This window comes from Chelonia mydas, chromosome 18 (genome assembly GCF_015237465.2).
Source record: "Chelonia mydas isolate rCheMyd1 chromosome 18, rCheMyd1.pri.v2, whole genome shotgun sequence".
In the NCBI taxonomy this organism is placed as follows: Eukaryota; Metazoa; Chordata; order Testudines; family Cheloniidae; genus Chelonia; species Chelonia mydas.
Window position 1 is genome coordinate 9382203 of NC_051258.2, and position 16153 is coordinate 9398355.

Here is a 16153-nt window from a genome sequence, read left to right on the forward strand (position 1 = left end):
AAGGGATGATCTGGCCCATGTCTTTGCAGAACTCATCTCTTCCCACCCCTACCGCTCCCCTGTGGCTAGAAGCAGCTTGTCCCTTCCTGCCCGCACAGTGTCGAAATCCAGGCTTCTGCTGGCCACCAACATAACCCAGCCCCCACCTGTCCCCCGACTACAGCGCGGGCAGGAAGGGGTTAAGCCCTCAGGACGCATTGGGCACCAGGGCCCAGGGAACCTGACTGCAGGGGCTTCAGCGAACCCGGCCAGAGAGGTGGCGCAGCAGAGGAGGGTGCCTAGGGGACGGAGCGGGTGAAGAGGGTCCTAAGCCCCTGCCCGGGGGGCTGCTGTGGAGCCTGCAGGATCAGGGCGCGCACAGGCTGGAAATTGCTTCTCCCTGTCCTGCCACTCCTGAGCTTAGCTGGGAGGCAGAGAGGCTTCCCCTTGCCAGCGCTGTGCGGGGCTTTAGCATAGGCAGGGCTCGGCTCCTCCTGGCCAGCGTCCCAGGCTGGAGGGTCTTGGGCTTTCCCAGGGCGACTGCCCAGCCGGAGGCAGTGGGGTGGGGGGGAAGGAAGGTGCCTGCCGGCCAGGCTGTTGGTGAGCTGAGCGCTCCGACCGGGGGCTGGTTCTCTGCACAGCGATGGGAGCAGGAGGGAGGTGGGTGGGGAAGGATATGGAGGAGCAGCGGGGCTGGGGGGAGTGAAGGGGCAAAGCAGGGAGAGGGCAGCGAGAGGGGGAGCATGTAAAGGGCCAATGGGTGGGCAGCAGAGGAGACACGTAACCGGCCGCCGCCTGGCACCTACCCGCACTCACCAGCCACCGCAGCTCGCAGCCAGCCCTGGCCGGAAACGGGACAGTGGGGTGGGGCCCTGCTGGCCGAGAGCCGGCAGGCCTCTGCTGGTCTGCGCTGACAGACTAGCAAGGGGAACAGCTGGCCCCCCGCGCTGCAGCTTTGCCCTGCCACCAGCCTTGCACCCCCACCCCCATCATCGGTCACTGGACCCCGCCACTCACCGCTGGTGGGCGGGCGGTTGGCGAGCAGGTATCCAGCCAGCAGCGGGACCTGCCAGGACTGATGGGGGGCGAAGAAAATACAGGACAGTTTGCCCGTTTTTAAGAAAAAGTCGGGACACCTGCAGGAGGGCTTAAATATTGGACTGTCCCTTTAAAAATGGGACATCTGGTCACCCTACACAACCCCCCAGACCACACTTTGCTATTGAATATTGTAATAGTGAACATGGGTTTTATTACCATCTTATCCCTTGTTGGGACTGAGACCCCCCCTCCCCCGCCCCCTTTCAATACAGCAGATGTCCCAGAGAGGCAGATTTTGTCCCTACTGGAAACGATGAAGGACTCCCCAAAGCACAGCAGCCGTGAGCACGGTACAAATGCTTCCATAGATTAGATTGGATCTACACAGTCCAGCTATAATCACAACAGCTGGCTGTATTTTAGCCTCAATCTACAATCAGTGCATGTCAGTGTGAATGCTGTGCAAAGACTGATGGGAGAGACCCGCCCTTTATGAAGCCTCCACAATGATCAGAACTTTCAGCAGGGCCGCAGAGCTCGCCAGCTGGCCACTTATCAGCATTTCATCCATTGGTAGCCGCAGTCACTCAGCTTTTCCCATAGACAAATCAACAGGCGTGAAACACATTCCCTGTGTGGAGGGCCAGCACAAGGCTTATGCACCACTTAAATCGCACTTAATCCCTCAAAATAGAGCTTTATCCGATACTTACGTGATGGACCCCGTCTTGGCCAACAACAGGCACTGAAGCGCAGAAGCCTACAGCTGAAAGCATACGTCTCTACAGTTTGAGCTAAAAAGCCAGAATCTGTGTGAATTAGGCACAGAGAGGGCACATAATAGACACTGACTAGTGTGTTACACAAGAGATTTATACTGGCTCTCTGACAATGGAGAATTTCACACTGGGATTGTAATTCCAACCCAGTGGTACATAGAACGTTATTTCAGAGCTTCAGAGCGTTTAAGGCCAGAAGGTACCATTAGATCATCGGGCCTGATCCCCTGGATATCGCAGACCATTAAATTTCACCCAGATACCCCTATACTAAGACCAAATACATTAGTTAGATTAAAGCGTTTCAGTCCTCAGGAGCCAGACAGAAAACAGGGGAGACCGAGATGTTGCTAGTGTCTGAGGCCTTGCAATGGCAGGAGATTGGTTAGGTGAGCTATGCCCAGATGATCTCAGCAGGCGACCCATGTCCCAGAGTGTGGAGGAAAGAAAATACACCCCATGGTCCCTGTCAAGCTCGCCTGGGAAAAATTCCTTCATGACCCCAAATCTGGTAAGCGGTTAGACCCTGAGCACGTGAGCAAGACCACCAGCCAGGCATCCAGATACTTGATACTTCAAACTTTTCTCTGCCCATCTCTTCATTTATATGTGACCAATTTATGTGCTAGGAAGTTCCCTTTTCTGCACTCTCCTCCCACGTCTGCATGATTTTAAAATGAAAATGGAGAGCTGCCTAATCTGTGTTTGAATTGTTGCACATATTCCTTGGAAGCCAGTCTGAAAGTAAAGCTCTCCCCAGTTAATAGGTCCTGTCCTGCTTTGAGCCCATCTGAAGTACAGCTGGGTCCCAGCCAGTGGCAGATTTAGAGTTAGTGGGACCCTGTGCGCAGCTTCATTTTTGGGGTCCCCCCTAGGGACCCAGACAAGAAAAAGAACATTCTCTCTCATCTCCCCCCAGTTTTTCATTCTTTTTTTTTCTTCATTCTCTTCCTATATTATGTGTAATGGGAAATAAATGAAAATAAAGTGAGCTACCTTGATTGGGACGGGGCTTGGCGTGTGGGAGGGGGTGCAGGCTCTGGGAGGAAGTTTGGGTGTGGGCTCTGGGCTAGGACAGGGGGTTGGGGTGTAGGAGGGGGTGAAGGGTGCAGGCTCTGGGAGGAAGTTTGGGTGTGGGCTCTGGGCTGGGGAAGGGGGTTGGGGTGCGGGAGGGGGTCAGGGGGGCAGTGCTTACCTCGAGCAGCATGGCTCCCAAAGCAACCGGCACACACACCCCTCTGACAGCAGCTCCTAGGCAGGGCGGGCCAGGTGCCCGCAGGTGCCGCCCTTGCAGCTCCCGTTGACCACAGTTCCCGGCCAATGGGAGCTGCGGAGTTGGTACTCGGGGCGGGGGCAACGTGTGGAGATGCCTCCCCCCGCAGGGGCCACAGGGACACGCCAGCCGCTTCCGGGAGTGGCGTAGCACGGTGCGGAGGGAGGGTCGCAGAGTGGGCAGGGAGCTGCCTTAACACTGCTGGCACATCACTGCGCGCCCCTCGGGGGAGTGGGACAGTGGGTCTCTGTGCACTGCCCGGGGCGGGGGCAGTACGCGGAGCCGCCTCCCCCATGCCCCACCAGGGGCGTGCAGAGACGTGCCAGCAGCCGGCCGCTTCTGGGAGTGGTGTGGGGCCACCGGGCATTTTTTAATGATATGCCTCTGCTTTCGGACTGAGTGCACGGAGCGAAAGCTCACCTGAGGTTTGCCAGGCGATAGCAAAGACTGAGGAAAGATCCCTCAGAACTGATGGGATATCTACAGCTTGCAAAGAGTTCACCCGCAAACTGCTGGGTGGCAACTTGCATTGTGTTCTTTTGTCCTTTGAGGAAGATTGGTCACTTACGACACTTATTAAGGGACTTTGGTTTCATATAAAACCAGGAAAATAACTAACTATATTCATGCAACATTTGGCTGAGGTTTCAAACACAGAAAAGTCAGGAAACCGAACGTTCTGGCTACCATGGCAACTGTAGCTCAGCCGCATTGTGCATGTAAAGGGAGCACCACAAGCAGCGGTGGGGGGTGATATCATAATCTGTCACACTCGGATTTAGCTGTCCAAACGGTTCTAGAAATGCTAACTAAAGATCCAGCAGCCCTGGCTCTCTTTCCCACAGGAGTCTCCTTCACCAGCCCTGCATAGGATTCGGGAGCATGGGATAGGCCCTGCGGACCCCACTGGATTTCCGTGAAGTAGCATGAGCTCCTGCTGGGATTCGTCCTGGTGGCTACTGTGTTGTCCTGAGGCCACTCTGCTGGCTAGAAGAGCGGAACCAGAGTGGCAGAGATGGGTGGTTCCATTTCAGAGTCCAGGAGCTGCCCCCTTCACCCCATCAGTGGGCCCCCGATCTGTCACCCCCAGGGAGCTTCTTGATCCTTGCATGGGTGTTTCCACAGTAGGGTCTGATCTGTCTTAGGCTTTTTCTTGCTCTGAATACACTTCTGACTTTCAGAAATGTAACTTGGCTGAAGAAGAAAGAAAACACTCTAGCTGCCATCACCACGCTCTGGATTTGGGCGAGGGATTTTTTTAGCTTTTCCTAAGGGCTCTTTTGTGCTTGGTGGCGAGATCTCGAAGCCAAAGCCGGACAATCAAGAAAGCATTGGAAGATAGCTTTGGAAAATGAAAGCCAGGACTTTAACACAATGGGGCTGTAAGATAAGCACTGGGGTGGTATCATAGCGACAGGAAAATTGAAAGAGTTGAACAGAAGTTGAATGTAGCTTTGCAGAATTAGGAACAGATGGCTAGCGAGGGCTTATGCTGGAGAGAGAGAAAGCAGTGGAAAGTATGTTGACAGTTATGATAAAACACCGAGGAAGCCTTATTTGGACACTGATCTTAGACACTGTAGGCCTACTGCAGCTCAAATATCAGAGCAAAGCAAACAGTTCCATAGATTAGGAGCCGGGATAGAGATTCATCCTCACTCTGGGTGAAATTTGCTCCGGTGCAGACAGCCCGCATAAGATCTATGCGCCTCAGTACAAGCTGTGTGTAGACCTTGTGCTGGCCTGCTGCACAGGGTTGGGTTACTATGGAAGGTAGCATTTTACCTAGATGAGGCCCATCTAGTCCCTGTCAGAGAGATCCAATGATGTGAGGATCTCCTCTCCTTAGGGGAGGGTTGGTTGGCAGGATCCCAGACAGAAAAGAGCTCTGTGTTTTATATATATATATATTGGTAATATGGTGATTTATGGTTATACCACTGAAGAGCCAACCCATGTCACCACCATGTCACTCTTAGCCTCAGGGCCAGTGGCTGGTCCACGTAAGAGGTTAATGGGCTACCAACTAAGGACAAACATCCAATACAAGAATTCTCTGGGTAGCTGGGGAAGAATCACTTTCTTCATCAACAGCCTTATTTTAAACAAAAGAAGTATAAAGAGCCTGAAATTGGGCACAAGGAAGATGTTGAGTGGAACTCGAGCCAGGTGAAATTGTTCAGACAAAAACTTTTTTTCCAGTTCAAAAACGCAGCTTCGGCAATATTGAAACGTTTTGTGAATTCATGTCGAGTTGGCCAAATTGTTCATTTCAGAAAAAAAAAAAGAAAAAGAAAAAAAAAAAGAAGACAAATTCCCCCAAATCAAAATGTTTGATTTTGACATTTTCAGAATGAAACATGCTGATATTTTGGTTTAAAATGACTTTTTGTTCCCAAATTTCCTTTAAATTTATACTAAAAATATCAAAAAACATTTTAAATGGTGGAATTCAAAATGAATGTTTCAGTTTTGTCAAAACAAAACATTTCATTCAACCGAAAATGATTTTTTAAACTTTTTGTTGCACTGAAAATGTTGAATATTTTCATTTTTGCTCCAACCCAAAACAAATTTTTTCCGACTTTTCGAAATTGTCAGCAAGTTGAAAAATCTGTAATTCACTTAGCTGAAAGTGGAGCCACGAGCTGATGTTTCCAGTCATGACACACTGCATGGCCGCTTTGTGGTAGCACAAAAGGACTGACTAAGTTAAGACCATGACATGCATTTTTCATGTTCAAGCACCAATCAGGGTTTTAACTGAAGACTTCATAGCTGTGGAGTGCTGCCTTAATATTGCGCTTTATGACACTTATAGCCAGTGCTTTTAAATTCATATGCTTCACTGATCAGAGGCCTGAATTTCTTCTTGAAATATCTCCCTCTGCTATCTCCCTCTGGCACAATACTAGGGTTTCACTGCTTGGGTAAGAGATCCTCAGCACTAAAATGTTGTTGTTTTTTTTAAAAGCAGATGTGGGGTGAAAAGATTTCTTCTGCTTCCAGTTGGCAACTAGGTGTGGGAACAGAGCAATGGACTGGTTGGTGATTCTACTGGCCTCTAACTGGACGTTTTTCTAAAATCTGCTCAAGGAATTATTTTGGGGAAGTTCTCTAGCCTGTGTTGCACAGGAGATCAGATTAGATGATCAGAATGATTCCTTCTAGCCTTGGAATCAAGAAGAGAAAACATAAGCGGCCAGTAGAAATCAACAGAGACCAGGAAGAACCGGCAGAGACCAACTGGAGGATTCTAATGAAAGCTACTGGAATGTCTACTGGGGAAGAGGACTCTCCCCACAGAAAGTGAAAGGAGCTCCTGTAATGTGTCTTTTTATCATTCCACATTCTCACGTGGCAACCTGTAAAGTTCCCAGCCCGTGCGCAGCTGAGTGACAGCTGAGGATCACCCACAGCAGAGGGATGAATTGAGAGCACTACAGTCAATGGATGGATTCTTCCGCTCCGAGACCTCCTCAAACCAAGTGTCTTAAAAGCCATGAACTGTCCTGCTGCTTTATTTAGCTGTTTTATATAAATATGTACATACTGTAAAGCTATTTTGCACTGTCATCTGCATATCTCAAAGCCAGTTACAAACAGTAATTCTCGCCACACTCTTGTGAGGTAGGTAAGTATCATTATGGCCACTTTACAGCCAAGTTAAAAGATTGCCCAAGGTCACAGAGTGAGTTAGTGGCAGAGCAGGAGTAGAACCCAGGAGTCCTGACTCCAATTTCTCCTGCTGTCACCACCGGAACACACTCCTTCCCTATCTATTTTAATACATTACCGAAACATGACAGACATATCACCAAGATACATTAACAAGATTGCTTGGAAATAGCACAGACAGCTTCATTACAATTTCAATATTATGAAAAATGTTCAATAAACTTAATTCAAAGACAAGCACACAGCTCCTGAAAACATGAAAATGGGCTGTGAATGCTGATGAATCCTTAGCAGCGAAAGGATAAACTCTTCCTCTTTGATTTACCAAGCCCCACCCTGTAATTTCCTCCTAGCAAGTCCACACTGTCCCTGGCTCCAACACTGCACTGTGGACAATTCCTCCTGCTTCTGGGGTGCAAAGGTAGAAAAGCAGGTGGTTAGAATTATCTCCAGGTTGATATTTCAGCTGGGATGGCACTGAACACTGTAGACAATAAATAACTTCTGTGCTCCCAAACATGAGGGGTAGCAGGTAATCCTGGTGGCCCCTGGCTTGCCAAGAGCATCATGGGAAGGGCTGACAGAAATGTTGTGTTGAGTACCAGCAGGAAGTGAGGCACAGTCCGCACAGGTGCCCATATCCTACTGATGCCTCTGTGCAATGCTAGGTTGTCTGTCCCTGCTTCATCCCTGGGAATCCCCATCCATTCACTGTGCTTTCAGAATTCACCTGGGTGGGGCCAAAATCCAGTTTTCAAGGCCATGTGGTGCAGTTGCCCACGAAATATGGAATATCTGTTGCCTCTTTCCCCAGTTCAACCATCAGCCCACCTGAGGCACTTGAGACCTTCCAGGAGGAGGGATTCCAGGGTTTCCTCAGACATGCTTGGGCAGGCCTTGGCACAGAAGCCATCTCTTCTTTCCCAGACTGCCCATTGGGCAGGCTGCACTCAGCAGAGTTTGGCCGTGAAGAGGAACCAGGCGAAGGGTGGGTGACTCCCTCTTTTGGTCCATGCAAAAAATCAATATTCTTCATTATCTCCTCCCCTGCTGCGTTTGGGCTATTTTTAGCTCTAATAAAGGATCCGTTGATTTAGATTGGGGTGAATGTAGTTGGCAAAATTATCTCCTAACTCCCCATAGGGTGAAAATCATCTCTGTGCAGTGCAACCACACAGAACCTGTACACCACCTAAATCCCACTTAAACCCCTCGACTTTAGCTGTGACTTGGGTAGTCTATGTACGATGGCAAACAGGACTTGAGCGTTGGAGTTTTGTTGTTTGTTGGAGCTGGCCTTTTACACGGGGGGAATTTCATCTTATGCCCTCCTCAGATGTCTCCCGCCCCCCTAGTAGAGTAGTCAAGAATGACGCTCTGTGGAGGCTGCATACGCATATATACGGTGTCTTGAGAATCTGTCCTACTGGGAAAGGACCACAGGCTGGTTTGTGCTTGAGTGGGGAGTGAAGGAGGTGTGTTGCCTTTATGGCTCTTCTAGTTCTTTAGAGGATTTCTATTTTAGTGGCTGTTGGGCTTTTGCTGCCTGGAGAATTACCTGCTCTTTGAACAGGTCTCTCCTTTTGACAGGAGTTCAGGTCAGCAGCCGCCTTTCCATGTTTTGAACTGCATTCCTCCTTCTTAAATTCAGTGCAACACAAGAAATACAATGCAACACTCCCCTCCCACAGCTTTCCTTCGGGGATCTCCCCAGGAGCCACTGACTCCATTTTAGGATGGTGGGACTTGTTCCAGAGCTGCTAGAATGATCAGGCCGCAGCTGTCTAGCATGCAATGGGCTTTACCCAAAGCCCTTTGAAGTCCAGGGACGTCCATCCCATTGACTTTAATTTGATGGGCTTTGGAGCCGGCCCAACCAGAATTACATGCTGGTGGGTTAACAAGGAGTCCGCTCCCAGGCTGCTCTGCAGCTGGTTCTGCATCAGAAAGCTGGAGCAGCCCTCACAGTTGCTGTCCCCTCTGTATGCAGGGAGAAGGGAGTGAATGGTGGATCTGTGGCTTGCCAGATCCGCTAGCCTTACCCCCATCGCCCCCTTCCCCCAAAGCTCCCTGCATCTGCAGAGAACAGAACCATGGCAGACGGGGGGCTGCAGACTCCCTGGCTGTGTTCCCACCATCCTGTCCTCCACATCCCCAGCCGAACTGCACCATCCCCAGCGAGTCCATGGGAGGAGAAGGGGCAGGAAATCCCTCCCCCCGAGAGCCAGTGGATGAATGCTGCAAAGGGCCTCACTTGTCTGGGTTAACGATGGCGTTCATCTCCTCTGCCAGGTGCCGCCTCAGGATGTGCTTGCTGCTTGGGATGCCCAGAGCTGTGGCCATGGCTTCTGCATTGAACGTGGGCTCCAGGATTAGCACAGCCCCATGCACGCCACTGTTCATCAGGTTATCCGCATACTCCTAAAAGCAACAACCAGAGCCCGGACTTACCTGACAAGAAAGGACACCTCTGCCCGCCTCCCTTGGTGGTAGATGCTAAGATGTCAGCGGATGCTATTCCCAGCGGCAGCTGCTAGGGGGAACAGATGAGTTCCTCTATCCTGTATGACCACTATGCCCCGGCTACCCTGTCCATGGCGCTTAGCTATTTCTATACCTGATGCTTCCGATGCCCACTTGAGATCTGAGTGATGAAGAGTGAGCCCTGCCCAGGCAGACTCTTCCCCTCCCTGACTATTACACCCCACAAGCCACTTCCTCACAAGCAGGTCCTACCTTCAGGTCAATGTCCCGCACCCACTTGAGCACCCGTTGATTTGTCCAGACAAGTGGATCGACGTTCTGGATCTCACAGCGAGCTCTCCGCTCTTGCAGAACCTACACACAAGGACACTGACATTATCGACAGTAAAATAGGCCCTGCCCTCTCCTTATTTGGATCCCTCCTAAAGTCTCACTTCTTCTACAAATACCCGAGCTGTGCCATCTTCGGCCTTTGGAGAGCCTAAGATCTGGAAGTCCCATCCCCTAGGGTCTTGGCTGACCAGAGGGGAGGAAGCGAACCAGCAGCTCAGTAAATTATTTGAGACCCAGGCCAATAAGAAATTGTTCAAACAGGAGGGATTACTTCTTGAATTATGATTTCCCTTTGCTATGTAACTAACTATCTAGAGAGACAAGGGGGGTGCGGTAATGCATTTGATTAGACCAACAACTGTTGATGAAAGAGACCACCTTTCCAGCTTATACAAAATTCTTCTTCAGGACCCATGTAAGCTCGAAAGTCTGTCTCTTTCACCCACAGAAGTTGGTCCAATAAGAGATATGACCTCATGCACCTTGTCTCTAACATCCTGAGACTCACACCGCTACAACACTACAAACAGTCGTATCTACCTATCCGTCCATTCAGCTGTCTAAGAAGAAGACTCACTTGATGTTGGGGAAACAAAATGGGTTAACATTACCTGAGCAATTGCCAAATCTCCCAACAGGGTTCAGTGCAGCCCTTTTGTTCTCCTTCCTTGCCCAAGCTAAGGGGTTATTTTGTTCCTGGTTCCATTTTGAAGGTGCTTTGTTGGGAGAGGGCAGAGTTACATATTTCAGGTTCCCAAAAAGAGGACACTGCCAGAGGGTGGGGGAGCTGGAGAAGGAGGGGCTAGAGGGAGCCGGAGGGACTGTACAGTTGTGGGTACTGGAGGGGGTATCTGGGGGGTATGGGAGGGGTGTGTGTGTACTGGGAGGGCTACCTGGGGGGCGGGGTGGGAGTGGATACCTGCAGCCTCACTCTTGAGAGTGGGAGCTACACTGCCCCTCTCACCTTGGTGGCAGGGTGGCTGGTGCAAGCCCAGGACACACCGTCAACCATCAGTCAGCGCTTCCCTGCAGAACCCCCCTCTCCCCCCGGGACTGGGATCCGGGGCCTGGAGCGGTGGAATTCGGCAGGTGTGGCTGCAGTGGAATGGAGCAATCAGCTGCGGTTGCAGGGAGGGACCAATTCGGATGTGGACCAATCGGGGCTTTTTCTGAGCTACAACGACTGCTCTGCAAAAATCCCAAACATCCCATAATCCACTGAGACAGAAGGTGGAGGATCAAAAGAGAGGCAATACCCAGGAAAACCTGGATGTATGGTAACCCGAGGTGAGGGCTGCTCCGGCAAAGTCGACAAACTCTGAAATCTCCACTCCCTGGAGTTGCTGAGTGGTATGGCTATTTCTATAAAAGAAGGCCAATGGGAGACGCGGGTGCGCTGTCCCTAATGTAATTGATCTATTCGAGACAGGAACTGGGAATGGAGAGCACTCAGAGGAATTGCACTGGCCTGGAGCAATAGAAAGTTTGGGTTGGTCCTGCTTTGAGCAGGGGGTGGGACTAGATGACCTCCTGAGGTCCCTTCCAGCCCTGATATTCTAGGATTCTGTGAAAGGCTAATTGTTTGGCAAACCAAACCACCTGTTTTAACCATTTCTCATCTCACCTCTTTGCTGAAGTTGACTTGAAAAAGCAGCTCTATTCCCAGCAATATGCTGACCTGGTGGAACTTTTTAGACACATTAAGGTACTTCTCCAAGTCTCGTTTCATCAGCGAGTTCAGCATCCTTCCATCCACGAGGTGATTTTGGAAAGCCTGGGAATACTGAGACAGCCCAATATCATTCAGCCAGGCCTTGGCTACCCAGTGGTGATCCAGTTCAGAGGCTTTAGACAAGCTGTGGAGTGTAAGGAAGACAGGAGGTGTAAGGAAGGTCATTAAAGTGCATGACGCTTCTGCTACCCTGTGTTAAAAATCATGCAGATACCTTGCACAAGGGCTGTGCAGGCAATGGGCCAGATTCTCTGGTCCACTCCAGTCACTTTGTGCCACTGAGCTTTTTGCCAGTGGAAAATTCCCTTTGTGGAGGAGAACTACCCACTGATACAAACCCCCAGAAGTTCCTACCTCCACGTGGCTTAGGGGGCATGCCAGAGAAGGGGTAGGAGTGTGGCAAATGTGAGTTAGGGATGAGCTCTGGGCAGGCAAAAAGCATGGCAGCTCTGTTATAAGTCTCTATAGAGATTCCATTGACTGGAGTGGGGACACTGACATGCATAAAGCCAAGCACGTGCTTAAGTCTTCTGATGGATCGGGGCCTGAATTACTGTTGGGATTCTATGTATGCTTTAATGTCTACAAGGAAAGTTGTTTTTTGCTCCCTAAATTTAAAAACAAAAGCAGGAAGTGTGCTGACTGTTTGGTGCTGGGTTGATTATTGTGACTTTCCCCCTTTGAAACAAATGCCAATCTGAGATGGGTGCAATTATTCAGGTTTGCCTGAATAATTGGATGAATATTGGATAATAATTGAATAATTTTAAAGGAATCCCTGGAGTCACCTCCACAGAAAGAGGCCTACACCCGTGCTGCTCACCAGCTAGCCACAGGAGGTCAGCATTGCAACATGGAAGACCGTTGGTGAGGATGTGTGTTTTTTTCAATGGGACAGGCAATCCAGGAGCATACATTTCTGCACACTTCTCATGTCTGCCTTATGTGTTGTAAGCGAATGCAAACAGGGGCGAGTCACAGCACCAGGAGACGTGTGTCCATGTTAATCACTGGATGCCTTCACTGATTACACGATTCAAAACACCACCCATTACAGGTGGAAGAAACAAGCCACTCTGAGCCTGATTCTCACGATGCTGGCCCTATGTATTTACAGGTCTATAACCCCATGTGCTTCCTTAGAGGCACACCTGTGATCTGCTGGCACAGACATGTGTTTGTTCACTTACAACTAGATGGGAGTTGCCCAGCTGCTCTGGCAGCTGGCTCTACATCATTCAATAGATTAATTAATTAAAGGATTAATTAATCCTTCATTAATCTAGCCTCGCCACCCCTATTCCCAGCTCTGAAGTTTATAATAAAGCAGAAACTGAGCAGAAAGCCTGGCTTCAAAGCAGAATAGTCTTTCCAATTGTCTCCCTTAGCATTGGTAAGGAAGCGTAAGAGTCATTTACAGCACACTCTGTTGACTAGCTGCTTTCCTCTCTTACTCTGTGGAGACAGAGTTTTCCCAGAACGAATCTCATTGGTGGGCAATAATGAAAAATGCTTAAAAAAGCAGGTGAAATAGCCATTCACAAATGGTTAATGCCTGTCATTTCTTTCCTCTGTTCCCATGAAGCCAGGTACTTGCAGACCTGGAGCTGCCAGTCACAAGGGATTTAAGCACGAGCCATGTCTAAGCGCTGGTATGACAGTTATGTCGAGACAGAGTCTGGAAAGCAGCATCCAGGTCCAGGAGCTGAGCTAGGGTCTGGTGTTCTTGGCCCCAGGGAGCAGAGCAGCTGCCTGTGTGAGGCTAGACTCTTCTGTGGCTCTAGCCCCAGTGATCTGCAGGGGTACAACAGCCAGCAGAGGTCTGTAGTAGAGGATCCCCCGACCCACCACTGCTCCCCCGGGCCCACTCCTCAGAGGCTCAGCTCTGGGCCATGCAAGGCGCCAAGGTCGTGTGCAGCTGCGGCCTTCCCAAATCTCATCCGCCCTCGAGCAGCAGAGCAGCAAAGTTTTGCCGTCTCTGGGGTCCTCTGCATTGGCAGAGAGGGGACGGGTCCTGCCCCTGAGCCTGGCTCCTTCCCTGTGCTTCTCTCCACTCCTGGCAAATAATGAATCTCTGCGAGGAACGGAAAACTGGAGGGGCATGTTGTTCGCAATTCAACCCCAGTCTGAGAAGCTGAATACTACAGCGCAGCCACCAACCATTAAAAGGTTCTAGGACAGAATAGTCCTGACTAAGCCCCAGACGATGCAGAACCTGGTTTTAAAGCTTTAAGAGCTAGTCTGAAGGTGAAGACAGAATAGCAGCTTCGCTCAATCCATCCAACCTGCCTATACCTCTCCAGTAGGTAACCTGTCCTAGCTTGGTGGGCCTTATGTAAACCCTGGGAATGGATTCTTCTAGACTGCTTCATTTGTTTTAAATCCTACACGAGGAAACAGAGGAGATAGCTCCGTAACACTGAATACGACCAGATACAAGACTGACAGCTACTGGTTTTGCTTCCACTGGGGTCATTTGATTTTAGGAAAATCTTGCTGTAGCCTCTTTGCTGAATTGCTAGCCAGGCTCACTCCCGAAGCTCACCGGGATGTTTATGTTGTTGTTGGTTTTGTGGCTTTAAATGCAGGAGACAGTTTGATTTCTCTCTTTTTTTTAATCACCCAGGCCAGCTCTGTGAGGAGCAGCACCACACGCTAGAGTTGATTAATTAGCAGAGCGAAAATGAGGGGGACGTCACTGAAGGAAGTAATTATGCAAAACAGAAGTGTCAGTTTTGTTAAAGTGAGTTTTCTCTCGCACTGAGCACAGCAGTAAGAATTGTTCCCTGACATTTGTTTTTTTCCCTCTCTCTCGTTCTCTCACTCTCTTTTTTTTTCTTTCCCGCCCGCCCCCCTCCAGATAATTTGGCTGCTGTCTGAGGAGAATATGTAAATACACACACACAAACATGCACACATCAATACACATGTATGCATATGCATGGGTAAATGCTCATGTACACATACATACAGACACGCACACACACGTGGGCACGTGTACGCACACACAAGCATGCAGACACACAATGAATGCAGAAAGTTGGGTTCTGATGCCCACGGGCAGAGCTTACCATTTGCCTGTTTCTGCGTCCCTGTAATCCTCTATTGCCAGCCTGAGTTTGCGACGGTGAAGGGAGCTACAGACGCCAAGCCCTGTCGCCAAATCTTCATCGCTCAAACTTAGCAACATCTGCTCTCCAAGAAGAAAAACAACAACAAAACTCAACCATTGACTTTGGTCACTTACATACCAGCAATGCAGTATGCTGGGTGGGTTCTTGTAAACTATACCCCAAAATGCTTTACAGCGTAACTAACAAAACTATAGAGAAGAAGGGAGGAAGTGGTTAAGGTGTCAGACTGGGGCCTAGGCAATTTGGGTTCTGTTCTTGGCTCTGCCACAAATTCCCTCTGTTATCTCGGACATGGCACTTAGTCTTTGTGCCTCGGTGTCTCCATCTGTAAAATGGGGATAATGATTTCCCCCCCACCCTCGCAGAGGTCCTGTGAGGATGAATTAACGGATTCATCCTATAGGGGAGCACATCACAGAAAAGCCTACCAATGAAAAAACAACATCAACAGAGATTAACTAACAACAGTGGGTGAGGGCAAAGGGGGGAAGCTGAGCTTTGCAATGAGGTAGAAAACTGTTGCAAATGGCAGAAGCTACAGTGGAGAAGGCTCAGCAGTGCCCAGCCTGCGTGTGTGTGTGGGGGGATGACAGAGCAGATCGGGTTGTGCTAGTGAATCGGAGGCCTAACAATCCCCTGCATTAACTGGGGAACCCTGGGCACTTTTTCCCACCAAACAACTTGGCTGCGAGTGAGAATGGGGTAGGGCTGGGACAAGTGGCTACAGCTCTGGCTTTGGAAGCCCCTCGCCACTCAGAGGGTTGTTTGGCCTCACGTGCTTTGGTGCTGACAGCAGATTTGCTACCAATGGTGCAGACACACCAGTGCAGAGACGTAGCTTGCTCTCCTACCTTCCCGCTCTTGACGTTCTCCCCACAGGCTTTGACGTACATGGGCATAGCCATGACCACCTCCAGCCATGCCTGCACAGTGCCTGCCTTCCAGTGGGACATGGGCGTGGTGCGGACCAGCTCCACCTGCTGCAGCCGGTCCACCTGTTCCTCCCCTTCAGACAGGCTGAGGCTTAGGCGAGTGGGGCTGGAAAGGCTGTCGGAATCTGGAACACAAAGCAAACAGTGGAAATGCTGCGGGGCTCCCTGCCCAAGGGGCTCACGGGGATCTAACACTTCAGCTAGGAATGGTTCCAAAATCTCCCCGGACGGCTCTAGCTCCAGGAACCTGGCCCAGCCGCTGGAGACATAAAATGTCATGGCTTAGGCTGATGCGAACACGTCACTGTTCTTGGAACCTGAGAACCCTGGCCTGGCTCGCATTTCAGCTCTGCTAATATTACCTGTCTTACAATGCCTGCCTTGTCATCAGCAGGGTTTGAGCCTCAGTCCTTGAGTACCAAAGCCTTGAGCCAAAGCAGTAACTCCAGTAGCAGATAGCAATAGTAGGCTCTTACCCCTCATGTGGACTAGCCACTAAAAGGGGAAATGATACATTGCGCCACTAGACGGTACTGGAAGGAAGTAGGAAGCATTGAGCAACAATGGCTGGGATTGTAAGCTCTCTCACCGAGACCCTGCCCTGAGCCAATGTCTAATCGGGCAGACCATCTTCCCACCCTCTTGGTGCAATTTCAGCCCTGGCCCCTTTACAGAAGATCTTCTTGCCCAGTAATGTCTCCATCGAGGAGCCAGGTAGTGTACTGACATACTGACCGTTACCTTTCCGTCTCCTCTTTCACTGGAATTACTACACAGCAGTCTCCTAA

General features: G+C 50.1%; 1 protein-coding gene across 8 annotated transcripts in view; it reads right to left on the reverse strand.

Moving 5' to 3' along the window:
- KAZN (kazrin, periplakin interacting protein) overlaps positions 1-16153 on the reverse strand; it is a 721176-nt gene that overhangs the window by 10671 nt on the left and 694352 nt on the right. For 7 of the 8 annotated variants that reach the window (XM_037881298.2, XM_037881299.2, XM_037881300.2 and 4 more), the window contains 5 exons: positions 15285-15490; positions 14371-14489; positions 11192-11423; positions 9487-9588; positions 9005-9171 (listed from right to left, as the gene is read on the reverse strand). In XM_037881298.2, the coding sequence (XP_037737226.1) occupies positions 9005-9171; positions 9487-9588; positions 11192-11423; positions 14371-14489; positions 15285-15490 (826 nt within the window). Of the gene's footprint in view, positions 1-6574; positions 7753-9004; positions 9172-9486; positions 9589-11191; positions 11424-14370; positions 14490-15284; positions 15491-16153 lie in introns of those variants that run through there. The other variant, XM_043531933.1, reaches the window with a different exon arrangement.